General features: G+C 36.0%; 2 protein-coding genes across 3 annotated transcripts; one reads left to right on the forward strand and one right to left on the reverse strand.

The window, feature by feature from the left end:
* Window positions 1-646: 646 nt before the first annotated feature.
* Window positions 647-17,914, reverse strand: LOC121425451 (fidgetin-like protein 1). 2 transcript variants are annotated; one of them, XM_041621510.1, is made up of 17 exons: window positions 17,849-17,914; window positions 16,698-16,913; window positions 15,973-16,058; window positions 15,588-15,641; window positions 14,947-15,029; window positions 13,681-14,242; window positions 13,154-13,278; window positions 12,456-12,556; window positions 11,001-11,066; window positions 9,894-10,026; window positions 9,286-9,386; window positions 7,981-8,060; window positions 7,349-7,419; window positions 5,851-6,012; window positions 3,254-3,473; window positions 1,971-2,071; window positions 647-1,251 (listed from the first exon to the last, which is right to left on the reverse strand). In XM_041621510.1, the coding sequence occupies exons 2-17, from the start codon at window positions 16,859-16,861 to the stop codon at window positions 1,126-1,128; spliced, it is 2,235 nt and encodes a 744-aa protein (XP_041477444.1). In that variant the 5' UTR covers window positions 16,862-16,913; window positions 17,849-17,914; the 3' UTR covers window positions 647-1,125. The 2 variants fall into 2 exon arrangements, with proteins under 2 accessions (XP_041477444.1, XP_041477442.1); XM_041621508.1 differs by having other exon boundaries at window positions 17,733-17,904.
* Window positions 17,915-19,398: 1,484 nt separating this feature from the next.
* On the forward strand, window positions 19,399-25,311 carry LOC121425186 (anaphase-promoting complex subunit 10-like). Its single transcript, XM_041621190.1, has 3 exons — window positions 19,399-19,478; window positions 23,039-23,194; window positions 23,772-25,311. The coding sequence occupies exons 2-3, from the start codon at window positions 23,056-23,058 to the stop codon at window positions 24,179-24,181; spliced, it is 549 nt and encodes a 182-aa protein (XP_041477124.1). The 5' UTR covers window positions 19,399-19,478; window positions 23,039-23,055; the 3' UTR covers window positions 24,182-25,311.
* The last annotated feature ends 1,898 nt before the right edge of the window (window positions 25,312-27,209 follow it).

A 27,209-nucleotide genomic window follows, 5' to 3' on the forward strand; every position in this document is an offset into this window, starting at 1 on the left:
ACAGGATGTTCAGTGATACTTGATTACTCTTATGTACAAGTTTCATGAATCAGATCCATAAACTTTCAAAGTTATGATGGTAATTCAACAGATACACCCAATTCGGCCAAAGTTCATTGACCTTTGACCTTGGTCATGTGACCTGAAACGCGCACAGGATGTTCAGTGGTACTTGATTACTCTAATGTCCAAGTTTAATGAACTAGACCAATAAACTTTCAAAGTTATGATGGTAATTCAACAGATACCCCGATTCGGCCAAAGTTCATTGACCCTAAATGACCTTTGACCTTAATCATGAGACCTGAAACTTGCACAAAATTTTCAGTGATGCTTGATTACTATTATGTCCAAGTTTCATGAATCAGATCCATAAACTTTCAAAGTTATGATGGGAATTCAACAGATATCCCCAATTCGGCCAAAGTTCATTGACCCTAAATGACCTTTGACCTTGGTCATGTGACGTGAAACTCATGCAGGATGTTCAGTGATACTTGATTAACCTTATGTCCAAGTTTCATGAACTAGGTCCATATATTTTCTAAGTTATGACATCATTTCAAAAACTTAACCTCAGGTTAAGATTTGATGTTGACGCCGCCGCCGCCGTCGGAAAAGCGGCACCTATAGTCTCACTTTGCTTCGCAGGTGAGACAAAAAGTGTGATTTTTTTCAAAATATTTCACTTTCAGATATCAAATCGATTGCTGCTCCATCTGAGCCCAGCCTTTTCAATTTGGATATATGCAAGAAACTCAGCACATTTCCTTGAAGCCAGAGTCATTATTTGTTTGGCGTCACCTGTGCTTGGGAGGCGAAAAGTGAACTGAATCAAGACTCACAGATCTCTGCTTTCGCTTACAAACTGATAAGGACTTGCAAAACAATTTCATCACGACTTGTTTATTCATTTTGCACTCCTGCAACCAATCTTTGTGTTCCAATCTGATTGAGCAATATTCTGACTTACATCCCATCTTACCAAAGAAGGTCAGGAAGCTCATTTTGCTCTCCTGCAAACAAACTTAGCATTCCATTATAGATAGCTATCCAAACCCGATGACTGATCTTCACATTATGAATAGCAATCCATCTTTTCACGCTAGTTGCAAGTCGGGTAGCTCATTTTGCACTTCCACAACCAAACTTAGCATTCCATTCTAGATAGCTGTCCAGGTCTGACTGAGCTACACTAGGTCTCACATTTTGAATAGCATCCTGGAAATCCCCATGCAGGATTGGTCTCACCTGATAAAAACACAAACAACATAGTGCAGGAATCAACAGTTGGATTACCACTGTGGACAAGCAATCAGAAGTATACTAGCTTTTCATGGGGATTCTTTTTAAAGACTAGATTTCTTTCATAATTAACTCAACAAATATCTTTATTTACCCTTTTTCTACACCTCTTGACTAATTTTTATATACGTATCATATTGTCATTTGATTTTATGAAATAAAGTACCTAACAAGAGGAAAAGATGTGTCTGAGGTAGTAATTTGCTTCTAGACATTTTTTCCAATTATATGGAGTGCCATATACATGTAAAATCAGTATATTTTTATAATTAATTCCCTGAGAATAAAATGTTTGTTGACTTGGAACAATTTTCATTAAATTTAGATTACACTGATCATGATAAATCATAAATATCAATTGCAAGATCAATTGTGAATGTTTGTGTTACAGCATCCTGAATAGGATTCCACAGTATACACTGCAAAAACTCTGGTGTTGATTTAACACCAGCCCGGAATCTATATATGTCCACACCAGAGAAGTGTTAAACAACACCAGTTTGGTTTTGGTCTAACACCAGATATGTGTTTATACAACACCAATTAGAATTAAAACAGCATCGGTTTGATTCCAAAGTGGTGTTATTTCACTACTCTGGTGTGGACAGATATAGATTCCGTGCTGGTGTTAAATCAACACCGGAGTTTTTGCAGTGTAGACCTACCTGGTCTGCACTGATGTGTTGTATATCCATTCCCTGTATGGATCGTATAGGCCCTAATGCTGCTTCTCTGCAGAGGTTGGCCATGTCAGCACCAGAATAACCTGAACATACAAATAAATCACAGCACGACAGAAAGACTAGTCAACTGTAAATATGTCACAATGTTTTCCTTGGTTGCATTACTCATCAATATAAAGTCAATATTTTTTGTTTGGACTCGGTACAAAGAGAGAGAGAGAGACGATATTTAGGAAGCAGCCCCCCACCCTTTTCCTAACAAGTGGAGCACCTCTGGCAGTCAAGCCTGCATCACATGATTCAATAATATAGTAGTGCTGACTTTGATTAAATAATTGTTCACAAAAAACACTGTTCACATGATACTACGTTCATTGACCCTAATAAATGACATTGGACCTTAATCAACTGACCTAAGACTTGTGCAAGATAAGCAATGATACTTGATTACCCCAATGTCAACATTTCAATAACTACGGTATATCCATATACTTTTAAAATCATGATGTCAATACAACAATTATCCCCAACATGTACAAAGTTTATTGACCTTAAATGACCTTTGGCCTTGGTCATGTGACCTGGAACTTTCACAGGATGTTAAATGATACCTGATTACTTTAACATCCGAGTTTATGAACTAGCTCTATAAGCATTCAAAGTTACAATGGAAATGCAACAAATACCCTCAACATGGCCAAAGTTCATTGACTCTAAATGACCTTTGACCATGGTCATGTGACCTGCAACTAAAGCAAGATGTTGAGTAATACTTGATTACCCTTATGTCCAGTTCCATGAACTAGGTCTTTATACTTTCAAAGTTATGATGTCATTTCAAAAACTTAACCTTAGGTTAAGATTTTGATGTTGACGCTGTCACTGTCAGAAAAGACAAAAATCCTGATGGCATAAAATTTTACACATTCACAGATAAAGTAAAGAGATTTTGAGTTATTCCCTTGACAGGCTTTTATGGACAATTACCAATTTTATGTGATGCATTTTTTTAAAGAACCTAAGCTTGCTCTAGATGTGTTTGTGGTTTGTGTAGATATAAATCATTTTCAGATAAAATGCATTTTAAAATGCAAAGGAAAATAAAAATAAATTACCATCAACAACGTCACTGCCATAATCACTGTCCTTGTCGTCATTGTCATCATCATCATCCTTATTATCACCATAACTGACATCAACTTAAAAAAACTAATTTTCAGAACAATAACGATAGAAAAGACCCACTCTCCTGTACATGAAATTACCTTCTGTATTCTGACAAATCCTTTCCAAGTCATCGTCATTTAGTGAATTGCTCTGCTGGGAAAGGAGACTACAGACGATCTGCTTCCTAGCGTTAGAGTCTGGTAAAGGGATGTAGAGACGTTTTACAAGACGTCTACGGGCAGCTTCATCAATCTCCTGAGGGCGGTTTGTAGCACCAACGATCAGGAGCCGTTCATCTGAGCTGGTTGTTGCTCCATCCTGACAAACATATTACAAATCTCTTTAGAGCTTTTATGAAAAGATACATGTATCATCATGCACTTATATCCTTTTTGTCATGGTGTTATTATTAAAGGACAAGTCCATCCCAACAAAAAGTTGATTCAAGTAAAAAGACAAAAAGCATAACACTGAAAATTTCATCAAAATTGGATGTAAAATATGGCTTGTTTCCTGCAACATTTTAAAGTTTTGCTTAATTTCACAAAAAACCAGTTATATTCACATCTTTGTCGGTATGCAAATGAGGAGACTGATAACATCACTCACTATTTCGTTTATTTTATTATGTGAAAAATGAAATATTACCATTTTCTTCCTGTTGTCATGTGAAACAATGATTAATTCCTTCCTGAACATGTGCAATCAGCATTGTTTGATACTATATGGTTCAATCAAGTTGGTCCTTATTGTCAAATCCTTAAAAATGAAATATTGTATAATTCAAACAATAAAAAAGAAATAGTGAGGGACATTATCGACTGTCTCATTTGCATGTCACTGAATTGTGCATATCACTGTTTTGTGAAAAATAAGCAAAACTTTAAAATGTCATAACTTTCTACATTTTACATCTGATTTTGATGACATTTTCAGCATAATACTTGTTTGACTTTTCTCTATTTATTCAAATCAACAATTTTCTGGGGTGGACTTGACCTTTAAGAACAACAAAAATGCAACCTATTCAAATTTGCTTCAACTAAAAGAAGGTAGGAATCTTATTGTCCCACAATTTCAAAGTCAAAGAATAAAATTGAATTGTCTCTCCTTTATTTGTTTCCATACATGCATATCATGTTTATGAGGAACGAAGACTAAGAAATAAAATGACCATGGAGATGGCATGCTTACTTGTAGCAAGCTATATAAAAAATCTGTCACAGTTAACTAAATACATGCAGTATCCAATATTATACAACTCCCAAGAATGTTCTGTAATCTGATTGGTCCAAATCGGATCACATGATATTCAGCGAATTGCACTATCCTGCACTCTGACGTCATCCCAAAAGTACTATCCAGCACTCTGACGTCAGAGTGCAGGATAGTGCGATGTCTGGAATTATCTAGAATTTAGATAAAATATAGCATTTGGGGCAACTCAGTAACATGGGGGTTGTATAAAACAAACAATGCACGCATTCTTGTGCATAGAGGACCTAAATAATGAACTCTGTGCTCGACTTGCCAAATGGATATACCGCACTCGGTCCTGCGGACCTCGGTGCGGTATATCCGTTGGCTCTTCTCGCACATCGTTCATTATTTGGCCCTGCATGCAAACGCTTATGGGCATTATTTGTATACTAAATGAAGCATCGAGCTTTCGATTATCAAAACAGGGTGCAGAAAATGAATAATTATATCCATTAATCCATATAATTGAAGCATAAAAAGTCTACTTTAATAAAGGATACTACTTGCAGTGACTCTGGAACATTGTGATCAAAGGTTAGGAGAGGCAAGCATTAAAGGCGGTGCTGCACCATCCCGAGTTTGCTCAATCTCGAGATTTTAGCCTTATTGGCCCTCTTCGGGATTAATCTAGAGATTCAAGAAACCCCGTCTCCACCATCGCAAGAGCGATTCGTGCTCGAGTGAGGCATCGATGCATTATGGTCTGACGCCGTGAATAAATAAACCCGAGTGCGTCTGCACCGACGAATTAGCGTGATAATTCGTAAAATAGCGCGTGCTATTTTGCAAATAATCCCAAGTTGCTTGGGATTGCAATCTCGAGATTAATCCTACGAACTAGCGCTATAATTGTGTCTCCACTGCAAATAATCTCGATATAGTTCAGATCGGGATAATTTGCTGGATCAGAAATAGCACGCTAATTTGAAAACTCAGGATGGTGCAGACGGCCCTAATGTGTTAACAAAGGCTCGCTCATCCCCCTTTTTCAGAGCAGAAAGTTTCAGGGCCGCTGAAGGAGGAGCATTAGTGATTTTCTTGTATAGTACATATCACATTATAAATAATGTCTCTAGGCACTTCCAAAGGACTTGGATATTATTACCACAGCTGTAGCTCGAGCAGCCTTCCAGCGCACAGTGCATTTCAAGGAATATATTCCTGCCAGGTACCCAATCACCTTCCCTGGGTTGAGCACAGCACAATGTGGATAAATTTCTTGCAGAAGGAAAACCCGCCATGGCTGGGATTTGAACCCACAACCCTCTGTTTTAAAGTCTGGAGACTAATCCACTGGGCCAAAATGCTCCACTGTCTATTATCATCATACCATTTTTGACATACAAGAGGTTGTATATAAGGCTTGAGTGTAACATCATGCCATATCAATGTGGGTCAAAGTGATCAGACCATTGAGCAAAGATTGTATTCTTACCAGTTGCACTAAGAATTCAGTCTTGATTCGTCTGGAAGACTCATGTTCATCATTGGATCGTTGTGAGAGTAAGGAATCAATCTCATCTATGAAGATGACGGCAGGCTGGTAACACCTAGCAACGGCAAACAGAGCCCTTACCATCTTTTCACCTTCACCAACCTGAAAACACATCATAACAAAGTCAGCTTACAGGTACTCTTACCAATTTACCCTTCGTTCGCATCTATGCACACCTATAGATGATTATAAACAAATCATGCCACTCACACAAGAACCAAAATAAAAAGGGCTAAAGTTTTGTTGGAATGGAAGGAGAAAAAATTCACAAAAACTAATTTACTATGCTTTAGTACATCAGTAATCCAATAAAGTTATTCATAACAAGAAAGCCCCCCCCCCTTCCACAAGTTTCCTGAAAATCATATCCTTTCAAAATGTTCAGATAAAAAGTTATGACCACATAGAAGGGTTCACTGTGAGCTGCTACAATAATGCAACACACAGGGGGTGGGTGGGGGGGGGGGTTATGGGTCAACAAACGAAGACATAACAATCAAAGCCTTTAAAGATGAACACCTTTAAAATCTGTAGTGGTCATTGTAAAGGGCATACCATGATATTACTATACTCTAAACCAAGAAAATGGGAGAAAGGTGTACATTTCACACATGGATAAAGAGCTACAGAAGGGTTTTGTAGACTATTTGTTGCACATGTGTAAAACAATGATATAGATAGTTATCTACCTTCTTTGGATTACAATATCCCTCACTTTATTCACTATTTTTAAACAGTTTCTTTGATGATATTCCATAAATCAAGTATATTCAATTTTGAAAAAAAAGGGGTCAAAATTACTATTGTTGTGAGAACTTCCAAACTGCTTTGGAATCAATAACCAGCAGCATTGATATGTGATCCCTTTTCTAATGCAATCAGGGGCGGTGTTTCACAAAGATTTAAGTATGACTTAGAGTCTCACTTAAATACCGAGTTGTGTACAGTATAAAAGGCTTGACCGCACCACCGCAAATCTATCAATAAGATTGTGCATTGCATACCATGTACGCGTCGGCATTTAAGTGCGACTTAAGTCATACTTCAATCTTTGTGAAACACCCCCATGATAGAATTGAAGCTAGTCTATGAATTGAAAACAAGCAGACTGCAATAGTAGTAGTGGAAAATTGCATTTGTTGGTACTGTGAGAAAGTCTGTTCACATATGAATCAAGGTTTGATCAATAGAGGGCCATCAAAACACTCTTCAGCTCATCTATTATTAAAGGCTGTTAATGGAAAACAGAAAAAAATTCATGCAACTTCATATTGGCGGTCCTTGTAAACAGGTCCTCACTATAGAAAGGTGGCAGAAAGGATGGATTTTCACTATAATGAAGACATGTGGCAACAAGGACGGGTTTGACTGTACATGACAAAGTGCTGATCCTCCTTAATCAAGGATTTCATTCTCACATATTTTTTATTGTACTCACCCATTTTGATGTAAGAGATGATGCACTTATACTGAAGAATGTTGCTCCCGACTGGCACGCAATACACTTTCCTAACAAATATCAAATTCATGTACTGTAAACCATTTCAATTTGAAGTCTCTTCATTGAATCTCCAATAGCATATTTTTTGAAAGATAGGATGGTAAAAAGTAAATAGGATTATGGAAGGTAATGTACTGCTTCATTAAACTAGATGGATGTTATTAAATCAATGCTATGAATATTCATGATTTTTCTGAATAAATAATTGGTCAGTTTGAAAACAGAGTTTAATGACCACCTTCAAGGGCAACCTGAAAACATACCTGTATAAGAGTGCTTTTTGATAGACATTGATTTATTGTTCAGACATGTATTATATGCAAATAGTTTTTGTTGTTCTGCTATGAAGCACCTTGAGCATCTAATCAAAATGGAATGTTATTATAATTATTAGTTGATGTTCATGCGACAAAATATAAATTTTCACTATATTTTTGAGGCTAAAACTATTTGGAGCTCATTGATGCTGAGCAGTACTCCCCAGCAAAACAAAATTACCAAAATTCTACGGATCTCTCTCTGAATCTTTATGAATAAAAAAGAAGTGAAAATAAAATAGTGATTCTTACCAATAAGGGTTTTTCCAGTACCAGGAGGGCCAAAGAGAAGGAGGCCTTTTGGAGGACCTCGAAGACCAGTGAAGATGTCCCTGAAAAAACACAAACAAAATAAATATACAGCACATATACATGTACAGCTTTTGTGTAATTTATGTGCAACACATGAAAGACATAAACATAGGACTTTTAAAAACAATGTACAGAAACTGGATAATAAACAATGACTCTAAATCACAATGTAATAAATTGCAAAAAAAGAACTAACAGGGATTACCATTACCTAAATATCAATATATTAATATATTACTTAGAGCCAAAGTTAAATGAGAATGAAACCTTTGGAACAAAATAGCTTGTGTGAAAACAGAAAAATCGAAGAAACAGATAACGAAAGTTTGAGAAAAATCAGACAAATAATGAGAAGGTTATAAGCATCTGAATATTGCGATCACTAATGCTATGGAGATCCTCAAATTGCCAATGCGACAAAGATGTGTGATGTCCCTTGTGAACAACTCTCCCCATTACTTGGAGCGTTGTGGCCCAGTGGATTAGTCTCCGGACTCTGAAACAGAGGGTCGTGGATTCGAATCCCAACCATGGCGTAATTTCTTTCAGCAAGAAATTGATCCACAATGTGCAGCACTCAACCCAGGTGAGGTAAATGGGTACCTGGCAGGAATTTATTCCTTGAAACGCAGCGCGCGTAACAGCTGCACTGCTAAAGCCAGGGTAATTATGCTGCATATACTGTAGAGCGCTTAGAGACTTCTGACAAAGTAAGTATTAAGCGCTTTATAAGCAATTATAATTACTTAAATTGCCTCTTTTCTCACATCTATCAGTAGATCATGTATTCTTTCTATAGGAGGGCATGTAATACAGATTTTTAAGAATACATCATGGATATAGAGTTTGTATCACTTCAAGAAAAAGCAGAAAGAGACATTTTGAGAGTATTTTATAGTCCATCAAAGTGAAAGTTGTTCACATGTGACATCACACATCCTTGTCCCATTGCCGATGCAAGGATCTCCATAGCATTATTATTTGCAATATTCAAATGGTCATAACTTTCTCATTATTTGTCTGATTTTTCTCAAACTTTCTTTGTTCTTATTCTTTGATTTTTCTGTTTTGACAGAAGCCTACTTATTCCAAAGGTTTCATTCCCTTTTAATAACCTGATAAAAGAGAAGTAATGGAAATCAGTAGCAAATACAAAACAAAAAAAATGTACACATCTAAAATGTTTAAACTCTTAAACATGTCACATAGAGAGAACTAGTACATGTTCATAATTCTTAAACTTACGGTCTAAGCATGGGCCAAACAACAATTTCTTTGATGGTACTCTTTGCAAACTCCAAACCAGCGATGTCATCCCAATGAATCGGTGGTCCATGATCCATAATCTGAAAAAAAAATGTAGTGACATTCACACTCAAATATTAATATTAATCCGCTATTATATATCGCTTAATACATCGGAATGTCTCTAAGTGCTTTACAGATATATTACAGATAATTACCCTTTTACCATCTAAATACCTTGATCTGAAGTGGTGGGTAGTGGCAATAGCACAATCATTTAAACAGCCACTCATTTGAGATGTTATGGAGAAAAGCAGTCTAATATCGGCAGAGAAGTCGGTTCTTCATGTCACTATAAAGAGGCACACGAGAAAGTGCCATGATTTATTGCCTTACCGTACCTTTAAAAATATTGTGCATTAAGAGGGAGACAACATTGTTGCAAATTAAAACCCGGGTCACAGATTCATCCATATGATGCTACCAGATTAGAGTAATGCCTTGTTAGGGTATAAAATCAGTACGATGACATGACCTGCCACATTTGGCTAAAACTTTAACGTTTCTAAATGTGGTAGTTTTGAAAGTTTCCTGTTGAAATATCTCACCTCGCTCATGACTAATTCCACCATCTTTGGATCAATATTCTTGAGTCTCTCATCTGCTGGTTCTTGAAGGTTGTTGTTATTACTCATGTTGCTAGGCTGATGACCACCACTTCTAGATGGAGCTTTATACCCACTTAAATAAAACAAACAGATCATTATATTGTCTAGCACTTCTCTGATGACCATATTGAAAAGCTTCAGTATGTTTGTTTGAATCCACATCAAATCTGACCTGGCTTTGAAAGATGGGATAAATTGTGTAAATGAGATCATTTTGTCCAAGAATATCTACATGTAGGAAATTATATTAGATGACCACATTTTGGGGAATACATGCAGTTATTTTCTATATAGAGTGTTATAGTGATGCATCAAAAAGAGCGTACTGAACAATGTACTGAAATCTGACGAGTATCACATGGGCTACTGTACAGAACTTGATGTTCAATATGAGACCAAATTCAGAAGTCTAATGTGCATCTGCAAAAAAATATAAGGTATACAATAATCAATGCCATGCTATCCGCAGCACAAAGCGCAATGTCATAATGAGCTCCATGTAAGTCGTAACTACCAAACTGATCTTATGTAGTGAGGCCATATTAACTGAATATGGTAAGTGAAATGACTTGCTAAATCAAATTTTCCTTTTTTGAGAGGGGGAGGGGTGGGATAGAAAATAATAATCATATTGGATGGCTTTAATTTCATGCAATACCAGAGAGATTCCATTCATTAGGGCCAATATTCTACTCATCTGCGATTCATGGGATATTGGCCCTAACTCTTGGAACATATCTGGTATTCCATTCTGAGCCATCCAATGTAGATGAATATTGTAATTTACCATTTAGGCAATATGATCTAATCATTATCTGTACGAAAACATCTGAGCCAGTCAATTCTCAACTCACATTGGCTTTTCTATTTTTAGGATTAAATCACTAAAATTGATTGCAGAAAATTGCTGATTTGAACATAAACTTTCTGTAATCCTACTCTTCATGATCAATTAATGATTATAATTCAACTGTTCATCATTTCATCTGATATTCCATTTGGTGTTTCAGAATACATTTAGAATGATTTGAAATGAATTAAACTTACCCAATATTATTATCAGCTTCTTCTTTATTGAGTACGGGAGGCACAAACTTGCTGTTTGGCCCTCTCCTACAGAAAAAAAAACCAAATATCAACTGAACACTTTATAATTTTCTCAAAAAAGTTTTAAGGTCATAATAATATGACAGAACCACACCTATTCATGTGAAATATGAAATGGAGACAAATCATTTAACATATGTCATGCATATGGGAATCAGATATACACATTATCAAAATTTTATAAATAAATAATTTTTAGCAAAATATTATTCTACATCAATAAAAATTGATTGCTGATTAACTTTAAAAAAATTAATGACAATACAAGACCTTTATTATGAAATTCAATTTTAAGATAAAGGACAGAGTTAAGACTAAATTCCCACTTTCACCATGCCTTTACCCATAAAGGTGCCATTGCTGAGTGTTTTTTTTTATGTGCCTACATAACTACACAGACTTCGATCCCTGCCACAACACTCAAGCAATACATCATATTTTATCTTTCTGTATACTGATGAAATTCAAATGTATTGTTATGTGCCTTATTGGTACCACAGTATTCAAGTGGGGTATATCTTTAAATAGCCATTGAGGACAGTCCTGATGATCTCACTCCTGACAGTTCTGAATAAGTAAACTTGTCAAGAATACTATGATCACACCAACAAACACTTGATAACTTTGACTTTATGAAAACTGTAGTATATTTGAAAAATCTAAGATTTTCCCCCTACTACGTAGCATTCTCTGAGGAAGTAAGAAGAAACTGGGTCCTTTCCTCATCCTAGGAAATATCTTTTGACCCAAGTGCATTATTATATAGAAGCTATTGGATTCTCTACAAACAAATAGCTCAGAACACACTTGGCATTGTGGCATAAATACATTAAAAACACATATTTTGGTCTGCATCAATTGCCCATTCAATACCAGAATGTATCCATGAAAGGACTAAAATCAAGCGAATATCCCAAAGGCTCCTGTACAAAACTGCTGTTCGATATCAGACTGTATTCAACAGTCTAGTGCCCATGCACGAATGCATGAACTATACAAAGCGTATAACAATGAAAGCAATGCAATGCACAGCAAAGAACACAAACATCGATGATGTCATAATGAAATACATGTAAGGTGCATGTCAACCCCCAAATTTGATCTTATAAAGTGATAATACCATATGTGGGATGTGACATGACTTGTTTGATCAAATTCCTCCCTTATTTTACTTTTTTGGGGGTGACATAGATATTGGATGGCTTTATTTCATGGAAAACAAGAATATTCCACTCATTAGGGCCAATATTCCACTCATCTACGATTTATGAAATATTTGCCCAAACTCTTGGAATATTTCCAGTATTCCATTCTGAGCCATCAAATATGATATAACTACTTCATTTCCCAATAATGCAAGCTGTACTGTAGAATGGTATACAAATTCAAACCAACCTTGTTACTCCTAAGACTTTCCTATTGGTGCCATACCCAGACGAAGATGGGCCGGAACTGGGGTTTCCACGGTTACCAAACTTCTTCTGATTGTTAATATTCTATAAAAAAAAGGTGGTGTAAATGGAAAATAACACAGACTTACAGTGGTTTCCCCTAAAAAGTAAAATATAGTTGTTTTGTTGTTGTTGTTTGTTGTTGTTGCAGAAGTACCCCTTGAGGACTATAGCTGTTGTTCAGTTGTGGAAGTACACCTTGAGGATGTTCAGCGGTTATGTTTGTGTGCATCCTGACGTCTACATGTTTTACTCTATGCATGTTGCATTCACCATGATGTAACTGCTGATTTATCACCTATATATATTACCTGATATTTATGTTTTCTGCATTAAATCTGTCTCGGGCAGCGATCAGTCATAGATAGCACATTGTTACATGTTGTCAAAAATAATATTGTAATATAGATCTTTTTGAAAAAGATCACATTTTAGTCATTTTGTGAACAATGTGGCAAATATGAAATTGAAATCCCCATTAGTGACTTTTACAAATTCATAGTACTTTTTTGTTGTCTGTAAGATTTTCTTTACCATTTCTGCTTCTCATAGTTTTCTTTTAAAACAATTTCTTCATTTGGGATGGATAGCCCTTGAAATCCGAACTGTATTATGAAGAAGAGAGGAAACTTTTCAAATTACCAGTTGTTCTCTGGCACTCTTGAAAGCTCCTCCTCCAAGCTGCCCTGCTCCTCCTCCTTCATTCTCCTCATCATCTGATTGCTTTGGGCCTCTGCTGTATGAGTTAAAGCATCCTTGACGACTCTCTACCAAAGACATAAGATATTGGACATACATACTGGGTAAGTATGTCTCAGAGACATAGAAACTAAATATACTTGTATATTCAAAATTATGTTAGAGATTAGAATTTCCATTACAAATTGTATTTATTTCCATAGTTCACCTTATAAAGATATTGAAATTGCTCATAGACTACTTAGCTAAGGAGACCAGATTAATTATCACCCCTCCCCTGCCAATACCCTGCACACGTAGTTTAAAATTATATATTAATCATATTTCTTTGTCCATAAACACTTCAAGTTGCATGTCGTTTAGATTTAGCATTTTGCAGTATCTTTGACACCCAATTTTCAAAATAATAGGATGATAACTAAAAATTCTTTCTTTTCTCTACAATCTTGTATCATAATTATGTTACATACCTGAAGCTCCTAATTTCCTCTTCAGTGACGGCTGCCCACCGCTTGATGGACCATCCCCCATACCAAGAACACCAAGGTTTACCATGTGCGAGGTTGGGTCATACCCCATTGACCCCGCCCTGTTTGACCCCATAGGGGTGTAACCCCTCTGAGCCTGAGGAGGGGGTACCGAAGGGGCAAGGCTGTGATGAGGAGGGGGGCGGTTTCCAACCAACGCAGATGGACGCGGGAAGCTGGACATCTGCTGCATCGGAGGACGAGGGTTACCCTGAAGGGTGTCTCTTGATGGAGCAAAAAGGGGTGTAGGATTCCTTGATGGGGGCGCTGAGTTGACAACGGGATTGGATGAAAGTCCACAGGATGTTTGAGTGTGACTCGGAGGAAGTGATGCAGTCCCTGACGTCTGAATGCCCCTTATGTTGCTGGTAGATGATGCAAGATGGCTGGAAGACGGTGCTTTCTGTTGCCATTTTGAGGTAGTTGGTGGAGCAGGTTGGTGTGTTGCCTTTACAAGACTCTCAGCATCTGCCCTCAAATCGGTCCTTGCCATCTCGTTATATTTCTAGGTTGGTACAATCAAATATATTTCACCAATCACTTAAATTGATGCATGCCAAACTAATATTAATCAAATATACAAATACATGAAAAAAGGTATGTAGAGTCAATCACATGATTCTAGAAATAATGTACAGACAAGAATGTTTACTCAATCATTTTACATATTTCAACCTGATATCAACTATTGAACTATTTGAGATAAAAATAAAATTGCATAATTTTAAAAGATAATGTATTTTCCTTATGTCAAAGCAGTCTTTAGTTTAAATTTAGATTGGATTCCACATTTACTGCCCTTTCACAAGTGTTGTGACAAATGTTGTAAAAGAAAAATATAATTAATCATCTGCATGTTTTCAAAATGATCTAAATTGTTGAGTCTAGAGTAGGTCCTTCACTTAATAAAATTCAGTCTTTAAAGAAGAAATGCATTATGGTCGGAACATCAAAAGAATATTGATATTTTCATATAAATCATTTTTATCCCAAATGATGAGAGATGGTATAAATATGATTAGATTTAATTTATCTCCAGTAACCAATCTCTGATTGACATAGATGTCTTTCTTCTAGTTTCTTCTCTATCATTTTTTATTTCATTTCAAATTCAATTTAAACAATTAATTCAAAGGCAATATTCAGGAAAAACCACTGATATAGAGAAAGTGAAATGAAACAAATGATACAGATATAATAACAACATACCTTTGATGCAGTAAGAAGATTTTTAACACAATCCATATTCCTAATGCTATCTTGGGTTAATGACGATCTCCATTCACTGCTTTCTGTAAATTGAAAGAAAAAATCAATAAATAAAAAAACTGAAAGAAATCTGATTGTTAAATGCTTTAATAGCTGAATATCAACATCACTATATTTATTATAACAAGTCCAAACATTACCAAATCAAGCAAATTACATAATATATAAAGAACCTAAAATTCAATACAAAAGTATGCTTTGTCAAGACTTTTCACTAAACCAAATTGACTACAAGTATATTAACCACATGTGACTAAATTGTTATTACCCACAACAAATGATACTAGAACAAAAACGGGATCATAACATCATTTAGACTCATATATGAGAGCTATAAAAATAGTAAATGGATTCTCTTGAAACCTGGAAAATTTTGAAAGTTTACAAGTTACTACTACATACTGGATCTTAAAAGATTAAAGTCTAATCAAATAATCCGGAAATATTTTCACAAAGCAATTTGTGAATGCTTTCACCGACACTAGCTTTCTTGCATCTAATTGGACAAATACTGGAAGTACACCAGTCACTGAAAAATCAATGACGTAATAGTTCATAGAATGTTTCCAAATCAGACTTACCATTTGGATAGTTTGATGACAAGGCCAGAGCTCCCTCAGCAAAATTATTGAGTCCTGCATTTAAAAACAAGAAAACAAATCATCCCAAAGCTAATGAATAATACTTGATCAGGTACTTCATGTTATAGTTAGCATCTTGTCTCCATTAAACACATCTGTATCAAGAAACAGTTTCACAAACTCATTCTTGACTCTTGAGTTCCAAATTTCCTTATCGACTCAGCAAAAAATTTGGTTTGTCATAGTATTGGTCTAGAATAAAATGAAACATCAAATTCTTACTATATTTTCAGTATATGCTTTCACATGAATTAGGCAATATAAATGTCTCTATGAACTCCAAAAGTAATTGGATATCATAAAAAATAAAGAAATAGATACATACCGGTCTCTGGATTGCTACAATCAATGATGGCTGAGTACATGCTGGTGTAATGTGTTTTTAATCTGGCTGCAACGTCATCAGATATACTAAGATAAATAGGAAAGACACTTTATCTGTGGAGGGCCAACATGGTGTTATTCTACGGTCAAAGGTAACAAACTGCTGTTAATACATGTACATTTAACATTTCTTGAAATCGTAAGCAAATTTTTGTCAGTAGGCACATAGTAATGCAGATTTCTTTCGCATATTATATATTTTAGCAAGTATCTTGTACCCTTTCACAAAAAAACATGCATTTATCATTGGACATTTCAAAGTGCTATCTGAGTTGAAATATCTGCAAAGTCCACTGTTTTGTACTTCCTCTCCTAAATCAAACTATTTGTGAATTCAAGCCATTTTCTTTCATTGGTTATGTCACCATTGGCCAATGGTTGATTACTTGCTTCGAACAAAAATAAACACAGAATCTGGGTGACCAAATTAGGAAGACATTCATGGCTATCTGAAGAGTAAAGACCTCATTAAAAAGACCTTTTAGACCCTACTGATTTCAACTAGCCAGTTGCACATATTTTAAGTCAAACAAAATATTCTCATTTTCATTTGCCTCTTTCCACTTTCATTTACAAGAGCTGCTGCTCCTATGCAAAGACTAAAAGAGACTAACATTGTTATAAATGTAAGACAGATTTTCTTTTGCAATTTCAATAGGATATTACCATTTGGTAACAGAAGCAAAGTTGAGTTGATTGAGTATGCCCCTGAGTGCTTCAGCCTTGTCTGATGCTTTTGATTCTGTAGAATTCAGACGAAAAGTACATCTCTGCAACTTGTTCAGTGCAAATTCTTCTCCTTCCTCGTTTTGGTTCATTTCGATGTCCATCTTTTGACTTTGAATGTGATCCAGCTTAAATGTGCATTTTGTCTGAGGAAATCTATGACAAAAAAGGAAAGAAAGAAAAACAAGTGAGATTTGGGCACTACATGTAAGGGAAACAATTTAATTTAACCTGACTTCGCATGCTCGAGGGTCTGAGCTCGGACCCTCGCGTATGCTATGTTTTTAAATCGGCAGCGAATTATTTATACATGTGAGGAATTTGATGTTGGCTCTAAATCACCAATTTTGAAAATTATCGGAGGATAGATATGGGTAAAATTAGGATGATAAGTAAGAAATTAAGCTTCTTGTTCTTCTTAAGCTAGTTTCGTTGTAGGATTTTTAGTACAATAAATATGCATTTTTTCCCACCTTTCCCACCACTCAGAGCAGAGTATCAGAGCGAGTTTTGGCCTTTGATGTTTGGGTAGGTGTAGTGTAGTGTAGCATTAGTGAAGTGGAGTGGAGCCTGCACGAACATCACTTGAGGTAGGCCAGGGCAAACTTCTTTTTTCAAATTATTTCCAAGTGAAAGATAAATTTAAAAAATAGTATCTCACTATCAAAGTACTAAGTATCAGTCCCACTAGGTCATCATGGTCATGTAGGTCGACACTATCAGACTAAAAAATCAATAAATTAATACCCGTGCCTATTCACTTGTTCACTGCTTAATCGAAAACGTCACAGACTCACAGTTGCTTCCAGTTGCAGTCGCAACTTCGCAAGTTAGTATACCCCAGTCGCGGCCCGGAACGAGGGCCCGCGCCCCTAGCCGTGCCTCTACCTTGGTGGCCGGAACAACTTCGAGACTATTCAAATGGATCAAGCTCGTGTTCAGCAGAATGAACACCCAAACTAGATTTCTTCTTACCTTCATCTTTGATCAAGTCAAACTTGACATCGATGTTATACGTCAGGGAAAAACACAGAATTAAATCAATTAGATACGCCTTAAAATCTGATAAATGACATAAATCTTGACTTTACTTTTGTATGTCCTGCGACCTGCATAATCTCGACTCGTACTCGGGACTCCGGCTCGATATCCGGGAGCTCGTCTCTCGATCTCATCGAATTCACATTACGCGCGATTGAGAATCTAGGGGAAATCCCCTTAGAGTAAGTTTCAGTCTGAAGTATTTAATTAAAGTTTCCTTGTCTTCTTTGGCAAAATAGCCCGGCAGAAAATGTTCTCATTTTTTGTCATCAAATATTCAATCACAGCAATTCATCCCGATTGCATTCACATTAAATGTTTCCTATCATTCTCTTTCCTCATGTTTGAATGATTTAGAGAACAATTTCAGTAATTATTCCCAGTCAGTTATGAATGAATCAATGACGAATTGAAAATTAAATAGAGATACCTGTAAAAATTCATCCATTTACCATATCTCTGGGCCTCAACTCAGACCCGGATTTTTTAACCTGAGATCAGAATGAGAGCTTGTCCGGCGTACTGTCATGCAGACCTGATGCAGAGCTCCTTTGTTTGTAAACTTTATGCAGGCGCATAGGCGCTAAGTTGGCAGCCCCCCCCCCCACGTACAACAACAACAAAAAAATGAAAAAAAATCCCCAAGTAGACTATAATAATGGGGGGCAGGGAAAGAGTGTGAGTGGAAGAACTTGGGCAGCTTTCCCACTATACAAGTATAATCGGGAGTCTCGGACGGAGTCTGAATCAGATATGCTGCATTACTTCGATTCCCGGCCTGTCTGGCATTTTATGCTCAGGTTTATAGAGCAAGGCATTGCCCAGTCCATTGCTTTTTCTCACATACCTGTACATGTAGGAGCCTCAAAAGAAAAAGATGTAATTTTCGAAATCGGATGAGAAGTTATAGTATTGCATTAATTATCATTTTGTGAACTTGACAGGCATATATTGCTTTATAAGCATGTTCGGTGTGATCCATCTATCCCGTTCCCTTTCCTTACTGAAATCATGAACTATTACTTCAATTTCTGCATGCAAGAATTGTTTTACTGTTTGTTTCAGGGTGCACTGGCTTCCCCTTTCCAGAGGCACAGTTAATATTTGTGATGTAAAATCGCCGTCAAAACTGAGTGCCCCCCCCTTCATTTTTCCTTCTTTTTTTTGTCAATTTTTTTTCTTGGACGAAATCCCCTCGGGGTTGAAACTTTTTGTCGAAAATGTGACCCCCCCCCTTCCGAAAAATCCTGGATCCGCCCATGTCAGGGTGTATAGCATGTCTCTTCGTGAAAAAAATAGTTTCAGCAAAGATTATCAGTGGTCAATCCTATTTCTTAAATAATATTGCAGTACAAATTCTGAATATGAATTCTGTTTCCCCGGATGTTCCCCTATATGTTTCATGCTGAATATGCTTAATCCCCTTTTCATGACGACATGGAAGGAACTTTTTTTCTGCAATATTTAATGCAAATATTTAGATGTCATAACTTTGTTAGTTCTCATCTGCTTTTGATGAAAATTTTCAGTGTTTTTTTTTCTGTCTATTTTTGTTCTATCTGCCCAAAGCATAGATATACTTTTTTTAGACTGGTTGTCGATGCATTGAGTAAAGACTATTTGTGATGACGTCGTCGTTGCGAATTTACGAATTTCAGTAAAGACAAGGGCAAGCCAAAGGTAAATAAGCATGTTTCAAATTGAAATGTATTGTATTAACATATATGAATTATATCATGAGATTGTTAGCTATTGTAATTTGTCAATTTTAGTGCCTAAAATTCCCACAAAGAATACAAAAATTGATGCATAATTACAAATTCGATTGTGTGGTCCCACTAGTTATAATTGGTGTTGTGATCACAGACATGACAGAGACAGTATGGCATTGGCAGTGAGTCCAAACTGCGCGCATGTCCTTACTTCGCGGACGGTCATTATAAAAAAACTATCCAATATCCTTAAAATCTTACATCATCAACGTGAAAAGTGACCTAAAATTACCCTTTGGTGAAAGTTTCTTTAGGGTGAGTTCAGTATTTATGAAAATAATGGCAAAAGATTGGCAAATTTGTCCGCGCTAGCGTCCGTTTTGAAGAAATCAACATGCATCACGATATCACCCTTTTGCTAGCAGAAATCATTTAAAATGTGAATTAAATGTGGTACTATTTGATTCTATAGGCAGCATTTTGCCATCAATCTGATGTAAATATCTCACTTTTTGAGCTTGAATTCTTGTTTAAAGTAACCTCCACAAAAGCTTTGGTGCGCGACGTTAGGTCACACTTTTTCTGAAAGGTTTTCCTGCACAGCCCGCATTCACCGATCAGAATAGAATTTTGAGATCGCGATACCGGCGAAACCCCTTGACCTACTTTGACCTGCCATGATGAGAGGCATCACTGTGTAGACTATGATGAGCGAACATATCTCTAAAATTGAAAGTTACGTAATTAATCATAGAAGTTAAAATTACCTTGCAAAAGAAGTGGGAGAGATCATTCAATAATAATTGTAATGCACAGAAATTATAAAAACTTGGTTAAATGCCACAAATCCATTCATTTTGAAATTTAGAAAAATAATTGATTCAATGAAGATTCTGCCACATGAGGCCATCCATAACTGGACTGATACTCTTTTTGTTCAGAACCTTATCAACATTTTGAAAGGGTTTAGATACCAAACCATGATTTGACAAATTCTCTGCATGATTGTTAAATCCTATGATTTGGTACATCTAATGATTAAAACAATTTTTGTTAAACACTATATTTTGATGACGTTTGGAATCATTAAAAAGCATATTTTGTCATTTCACAAAGGAAAACTTTATGGGTTTACTTACGTAAACTGATAAAATTTGATTTCCCAGGATACCCATCTCAACATTCATGTGTGAAATGAATTATTCATAATTTCATTCTCTCAGCAATTGAATGCTCCAGTCTTCATGGTTTAAAGGACAAGTCCACCCCAAGAAAAAATTGATTTGAATAAAAAGAGAAAAATCCAACAAGCATAACACTGAAAATTTCATCAAAATCGGATGTAAAATGAGACATAAGTTATGAAATTTTAAAGTTTTGCTTAATTTCACAAAACAGTTATATGCACATCCTGGTCGGTATGCAAATGAGGAGACTGATGACTTCATCCACTCACTATTTCTTTTGTATTTCATTATATGAAATAGAGAATACTAGTATTCTATTTTTCTCCTCATTGTCAAGTGCAACAACGGTTAGAAACATGTGGAGTGAGCATTGTTTAATACTATATGATTCAGTCAAGTTGGTCCTGACTCCTCATTGTCAAATCTATAAAAAATGAAATATTGTATAATTCAATAAAAAACTAAAGAAATAGTGAGTGAGGGAACATCAACGACTTTCTCATTTGAGTTGTGCATATCACTGTTTTGTGAAAATAAGCAAAACTTTAAAGTGTCAGAACTTTCTTATATTACCTGTACATCCGATTTTGATTAATTATAGCATTTTGCTAGTTTGATTTTTCTCTATTTATTCAAATCAACTTTTCTCTGGGGTGGACTTGACCTTTAAGTATGTATGATGCATATTTTGCCTCTACTATTATTTTCATTAGATGTACAGTGTATTTTCCAAGTTTGCACAATAATTGCATTTTTTCATAATTTTGCTTTATGAAAATTGTGCAATTTTTGTGACTAAGGCTACATCTATGTATCTCCATACTCTGGTGCGAGCGTAGGATTTGAGCTGTGATTTTCCTCATTTCTTTCTCTGTCATCTCCCTCCTAGATACATGTATATATCTAAGAATATTTTCAGTAAAAGCCCTGGTTTTTAATTTTTGGGACACACATACTGGACTTTGAATCCAAGTACCTTAATTCAATATTTATAAAAAAAAAGGAAAAAAAAGAGAAAAGGATTTTTTTTTTTTAAAGAAGAAAGAAAGAAGAGAAATCAATATTTGAATTTTGCTTGATATAATGATATGTATATATTTTTTTCAAAGAAAGCAAACTTGAAAAATATTTATGATGGCGAAAATAGTCAAATTGACTTGTTGCCCAATAAAAGAAACAGACCCCCCCCCCCCCTTTCTGCCGATTGTATTGATATCAAGGGACTCTATTTAGGAAGCCTTTCATGAAACAGGTTTAGTAAGATTGGAGCTAACTCCGTGGCTGCCTGGTGGATAAAGGTAATGACTTATTTTCCCGGTGTTGAGAATTGGGCCTCAGGAAGTTTGGCAAGGAACAAAGCTTTGACACTCAACCAGTTATGCGAATGTACTAGTGATTTAAAGGTCAAGTCCACCCCAGAAAAATGTTGATTTGAATCAATAGAGAAAAATCAGACAAGCACAATGCTGAAAATTTCATCAAAATCGGATGTAAAATAAGAAAGTTATGACATTTCAAAGTTTCGCTTATTTTCAACAAAATAATTATATGAACGAGCCAGTTACATCCAAATGAGAGAGTCGAAGATGTCACTCACTCACTATTTCTTTTGTTTGTTATTGTTTGAATTATACAATATTTCAATTTTTACGAATTTGGTGATTAGGACCTCCTTGCCTGAAGCACAAAATGTTAAAATAATGGAATTCCATGTGTTCAGGGAGGAATGAAACTTCATTTCACATGACAATGACGAGAAAATAAAAATATTTCATATTTCATACAATAAAAACAAAAGAAATTGTGAGTGAGTGACGTCATCAACTCTCTCATTTGGATGTAACTGGCTCGTTCATATAACTATTTTGTTGAAAATAAGCGAAACTTTAAAATGCCATAACTTTCTTATTTTACATCCGATTTTGATGAAATTTTCAGTGTTATGCTTGTTGACTTTTTCTCTTTTTATTCAAATCAAGTTTTTGTTGGGGTGGACTTGTCCTTTAAGGATTTAGCTCTTTTGCAATTACTGTATCACATTCACATCATTATGACAACCCCATTGGATAGGACAGACTTATGTGTACATGAATTAAGATGCGCAGCTAATGCTAATAAAAGTAAAGCCTGGCCGCAGTCCTGGATCTACATGTTCATGGTAGTTGGCAATCTGGGGAATTTCATGTAATTGCCAGCTTTACCAAATATTCAGATTATGGCAGTAACAATTTTTCGTTCCAATAGTCAGTGAATTTGATATACATCTATTCCAAGGAATAGGCCTATGTTAAATGACCACATTTATTTTAACTTCTCACTTCTTCTGATTCAAATCACACAGGAAAGCCAAGAGTAATAATGTCAAGTCTTGGGAATAAGATTGATGATATTGATCTGAATACAACAGGATTAAGAGAGATAGGATCTCAGGCTGTTTGGTCCCTCTCATCATGCAAACCAGGGTTTGGAGTAGATCAACTCAGAGACAACTCAACAGGTAAAGATGCATGTACATGGACTTCATACCAATGGCAATTGGGGCTGCATGCTATTTGACGTTCCTTGATTTGATATAACTCAACATGAATCATGAAAAAAATGAAATACCCCAGAGGTGTTTTCTTTTTAATTAAACGCTTGTTTAGAAGTACAGGGGCCCGTTGCAGAAAGAGTTGCGTTTAAACGCAAGTAAAAAAATCAATCGTAAGTCCCAAATGAGTGCTGTTGATGGGTTGAAAATCAAGTTGCGCATGATTTTTTAGTTGCGTTTGATTGCAACTCTTTCTGCAACGAGCCCCTGGTCTACTTAAATGTGACAAATCTTAGAAACAAAGCTCAGCGACATTTTTTGTTTTCTAGAAGGAAAGAAATGAAATACTGCAGATGCAGTTGATATCTTTTATCTGTAAACAGTCGAAATGTTTAGTACACAGATCTCGTACATTTATAAGAAAATGTTTTTGTAGGCCTAGAACTCCATGTCTGTTCATTTCGAAATTTAGCCATTTGAAAAAAGATCCCTCATTACACCTGTATGTTGAGAGCTAATATATTGTTTCTTTTCTTTTTTTCAGATACGTACTGGCAATCAGATGGAATACAGCCGCATCTCGTCAACATCCAGTTCCGTCGTAAGACGACCGTCCACAGCGTTGCTCTCTACGCCGACTTCAAATCGGACGAGAGTTACACACCGAACAAGATCTCCGTTCGCGCAGGGAACAACTTCCATGACCTTCAAGAGGTAGAGTTGCTTGAGCTCGGTGAGCCGAGCGGTTGGATCTCGATACGCCTGGCAGACTCGGAGGGAAAACCCATCAGGACTTTCATGATACAGATCGCTGCATTGTCAAACCATCAGAATGGCAGGGACACGCACATGAGACAGATAAGGGTGTATGCCCCGATGCAGAACACGACTATGAACAACAGGCTGCCAACGTTTTCAGGAGTGGATTGTGCTATGTATAGCACCATAAGGTAGTAAAGGCCAGGGATCGGAATCCTCTGAGGACTATGGCACCGTCAAGTTAAAGAGCCTTCATGGAATCAAAGTTCTGTAAAGTCTTCATGTACTCATGACCATGGACAGGCATGATGTGGAATCCACTGAGGACTTTCAGAACAGTCTAAAGCAGGGATTCTCAAATGGTGGCACGCGCGCCACTTGTGGTGCACCGAGCCTTCCGGAGTGGCGCGTGGGAGCCGGTAAAGAAAAAGAAAAAACATTAGAAAATAAAAGGTTGATCTACTGTTAATCTGGAATTGAGGTTTGATCATTTAATTACAAAGGGAAAATAAAAACTCAGCTCTTTTTGAAATCTAAATGCTGTTTGACTTCCTCTGATTTTGTGTAATCTAGCATTCGATAACCCCTCTTATGGAGGATCTATTTAATTTATTCATTTACGATTGGTACAAAGACTATGTACATAATATGTGAACATAGATTTGTGAACAGTGCTTTTAATAATAACAATAATAATCATAATTACGTTTTATTTACTCAGGGTAGCCATTTGGGTCAGGGAACTGCAGTGGGCCCTGCATTTCCATGTATGTTATTACTACCCTTCTCCAATCTAAATGCTGAGCGCCAAGCAAGAATGCAGAAGGTTCCATTTCTATTTTTGTATGACTCTGTTGGGGATCGAACCCATGGCCTCCCGTTCATGAGGTTGACGCTCTAACACTGATCAACATACCCGGTTGCTTTTTAAACAAGACCCTCATCAAGAACAAAATGTAATACCGAAACATAATAATGAACACTAGTTTGAGCAAGTCACTTATCATTTTTAAATAAATTGGGTAGTATGTTGGTATTTTTATATCTTCTGTTGATTGAGAACCCCTCTCGGTCATTTAAAAGGCTTTCTGCTCTTCAGGTGGTCCTGTATCCCCCCATACCACAATATTTCGCTCTTCGGGTGTTGGATAGTGGAGCAGTTCAGATTCTCAACAAGAAAATTGGCGCTTCAACAAAATTAATTGAGAATGGCTGGTCTAAAGATTCAGCAGGGAATGAGAGATAGACTCATAGGTATTCTGAAGTCAGATTTAACTTAATCCATGGTCTAACTCTGTGCTAAAATTATGGGAAGCCAAATGTTTCAAAATTTTGTTTACATTGAATGCTTCATGTTTACTGTGCTCTTTACTAATTCTTTCATGGTGAAGACAACTGCTTCTCCTTCCCAGGCAGTTAATGTTTTGGGAGTCAAATGAGCTGATACATTGAACCTCTACTGGTGTAGATTTATATAACAACTGGCATTCCATAGTTAAACCACAACTTAAAACCAGAGTTTAAATTAAACCTGACTTCAGAATACGGGCCACAAGGTTGTAGAGAAAACAGAATAAAGGTTTAATTGATATTCAACTTTTTTTATCATGCACAAAATAAAATCAAGGCATAAATTTGCACTTTGTAATTTGAGAACAAAAATTATGTCACTTGTTGGTCGCCCTGCAACCCCCCCCCCCCCCCCTGGCCCACCCTTCATATCAAAATACCCTGCCACTGGCCATCATTTATAAATCGAATTGCAGCAAATATGTGATGTGTACTTCTCAGCGGTTTTCTTACCAAGATATGTTTTTGCATCATTGTAATGTAAAATTGTTTCATGTGTAAATTGTTATTTGATCCTGTTTATTACAAATCATTGAAGTAATTTATGTTCATTGTGATGTATTAAATCTCTGTGTGTGCCTGATAATATATGTGTAGTTCATTATTTGTTATGATATTGAGGGGTTTTTTCAGTCAGAAGTATTTAATTTTGGTTGTGAACATTAAGATATTCTGATGTGAAACTGGTGATTTTGGTACTGATTTTAATCTGATAAGGACAAAGCATATTTAGACATGGAATGACAAAACGCAAACATTCCATGGCCAAAATCACCATATTCACATCAGGAAATGTTAAAGTTTTGTTAGTAGGACCGGATAAGTCGAGTAATAGAACCAATTTGTCTACAAACCATTTGGTTTCACCATTTAGGCTATATCCATTTTTTTTTCTCATATCCACTTGGTCTACAGCTCTATCTAATATACATGTATGTGATTACAAATATGGTACTAGACTCTTTCTGTGGTATTCTGATAAACCTTGGTTTAACCCTTGTTTTAAACTACCATATGTCTATGGAATGCTGGCTTTATAATATTTCTTTCATAATAATGGCAATTAAAATGAACAGATTAATTTTAACTACTGGGTAAGTCATTATATTTCTTTATTTTCATTTTCCTCTAATATCACTAAAATAACTTTTCAACAATTTTTTGCAGTGGTACGAGGATAATTTTTTAATTGGTAAAGATGTTGACCACTGGCATTTCAGAAAAGTCTGGTCTAAGTTAACCCAGGTTTAACAAAACCATTGCTATCAGAATACCACCCTCTGAGAAATAGACTGTAAACCAAGTGAATATGAAGCATTCAATGTAATCATTGTCCTTTCCCATTACCACACAACTCTCCTGTCTTCACTTTGCACCCCCTCTCTCTCTCTAAAAATGTTGTTGTATAGCCCTTTTATTCTTTCATTTTCTTTTATTTTACTTTTTTCAAGTAGTGAATTAACAAATTAAGGGGTACTTCCAGCTGAAAATAATCCGATTTCAACAGATTAAGAAAAATCAGAGCAAATGTGACACTGAAATTTAATCGAAATTGGCCAAGGAATAGCAAAGTTTTGGCTTTTTGAAAATATTTGCATATTTCAAAGAAACAATCCTACGCATGGCTTCATGAATATGCAAGAGCAAGCTGATGTCATTTCTCCACTTATTCTTTTCAATCAAATTTTGTCCTCCAAGAATGAAACAAATTGTATCGACTTCTGATTTAATGTATAGGAAAACCACTGCTGCAACCTATTTTGTTACAACGGCAGACATTATCATACGACATATGAAAAATTGAGATAATTATGATATCATGTAACAATATAAGAAAAGGGGAAAATCAGAACATGACATCATCTCACCTAAT

This window comes from Lytechinus variegatus, chromosome 12, assembly GCF_018143015.1.
Source record: "Lytechinus variegatus isolate NC3 chromosome 12, Lvar_3.0, whole genome shotgun sequence".
NCBI lineage: Eukaryota > Metazoa > Echinodermata > Echinoidea > Temnopleuroida > Toxopneustidae > Lytechinus > Lytechinus variegatus.

Excerpts from the sequence above, each read along its gene's own strand:
- LOC121425186 (XM_041621190.1), top strand. The coding sequence starts at position 23,056 with ATGTCAAGTCTTGGGAATAAGATTGATGATATTGATCTGAATACAACA. Across the intron at positions 23,195-23,771 it reads ACTCAGAGACAACTCAACAG|ATACGTACTGGCAATCAGAT; the intron begins GTAAAGATGCAT and ends TCTTTTTTTCAG.
- LOC121425451 (XM_041621510.1), bottom strand. The coding sequence starts at position 16,861 with ATGGACATCGAAATGAACCAAAACGAGGAAGGAGAAGAATTTGCACTG. Across the intron at positions 13,279-13,680 it reads GAGGAAATTAGGAGCTTCAG|AGAGTCGTCAAGGATGCTTT; the intron begins GTATGTAACATA and ends TGTCTTTGGTAG. Across the intron at positions 9,387-9,893 it reads TGGAATTAGTCATGAGCGAG|ATTATGGATCATGGACCACC; the intron begins GTGAGATATTTC and ends TTTTTTTTTCAG.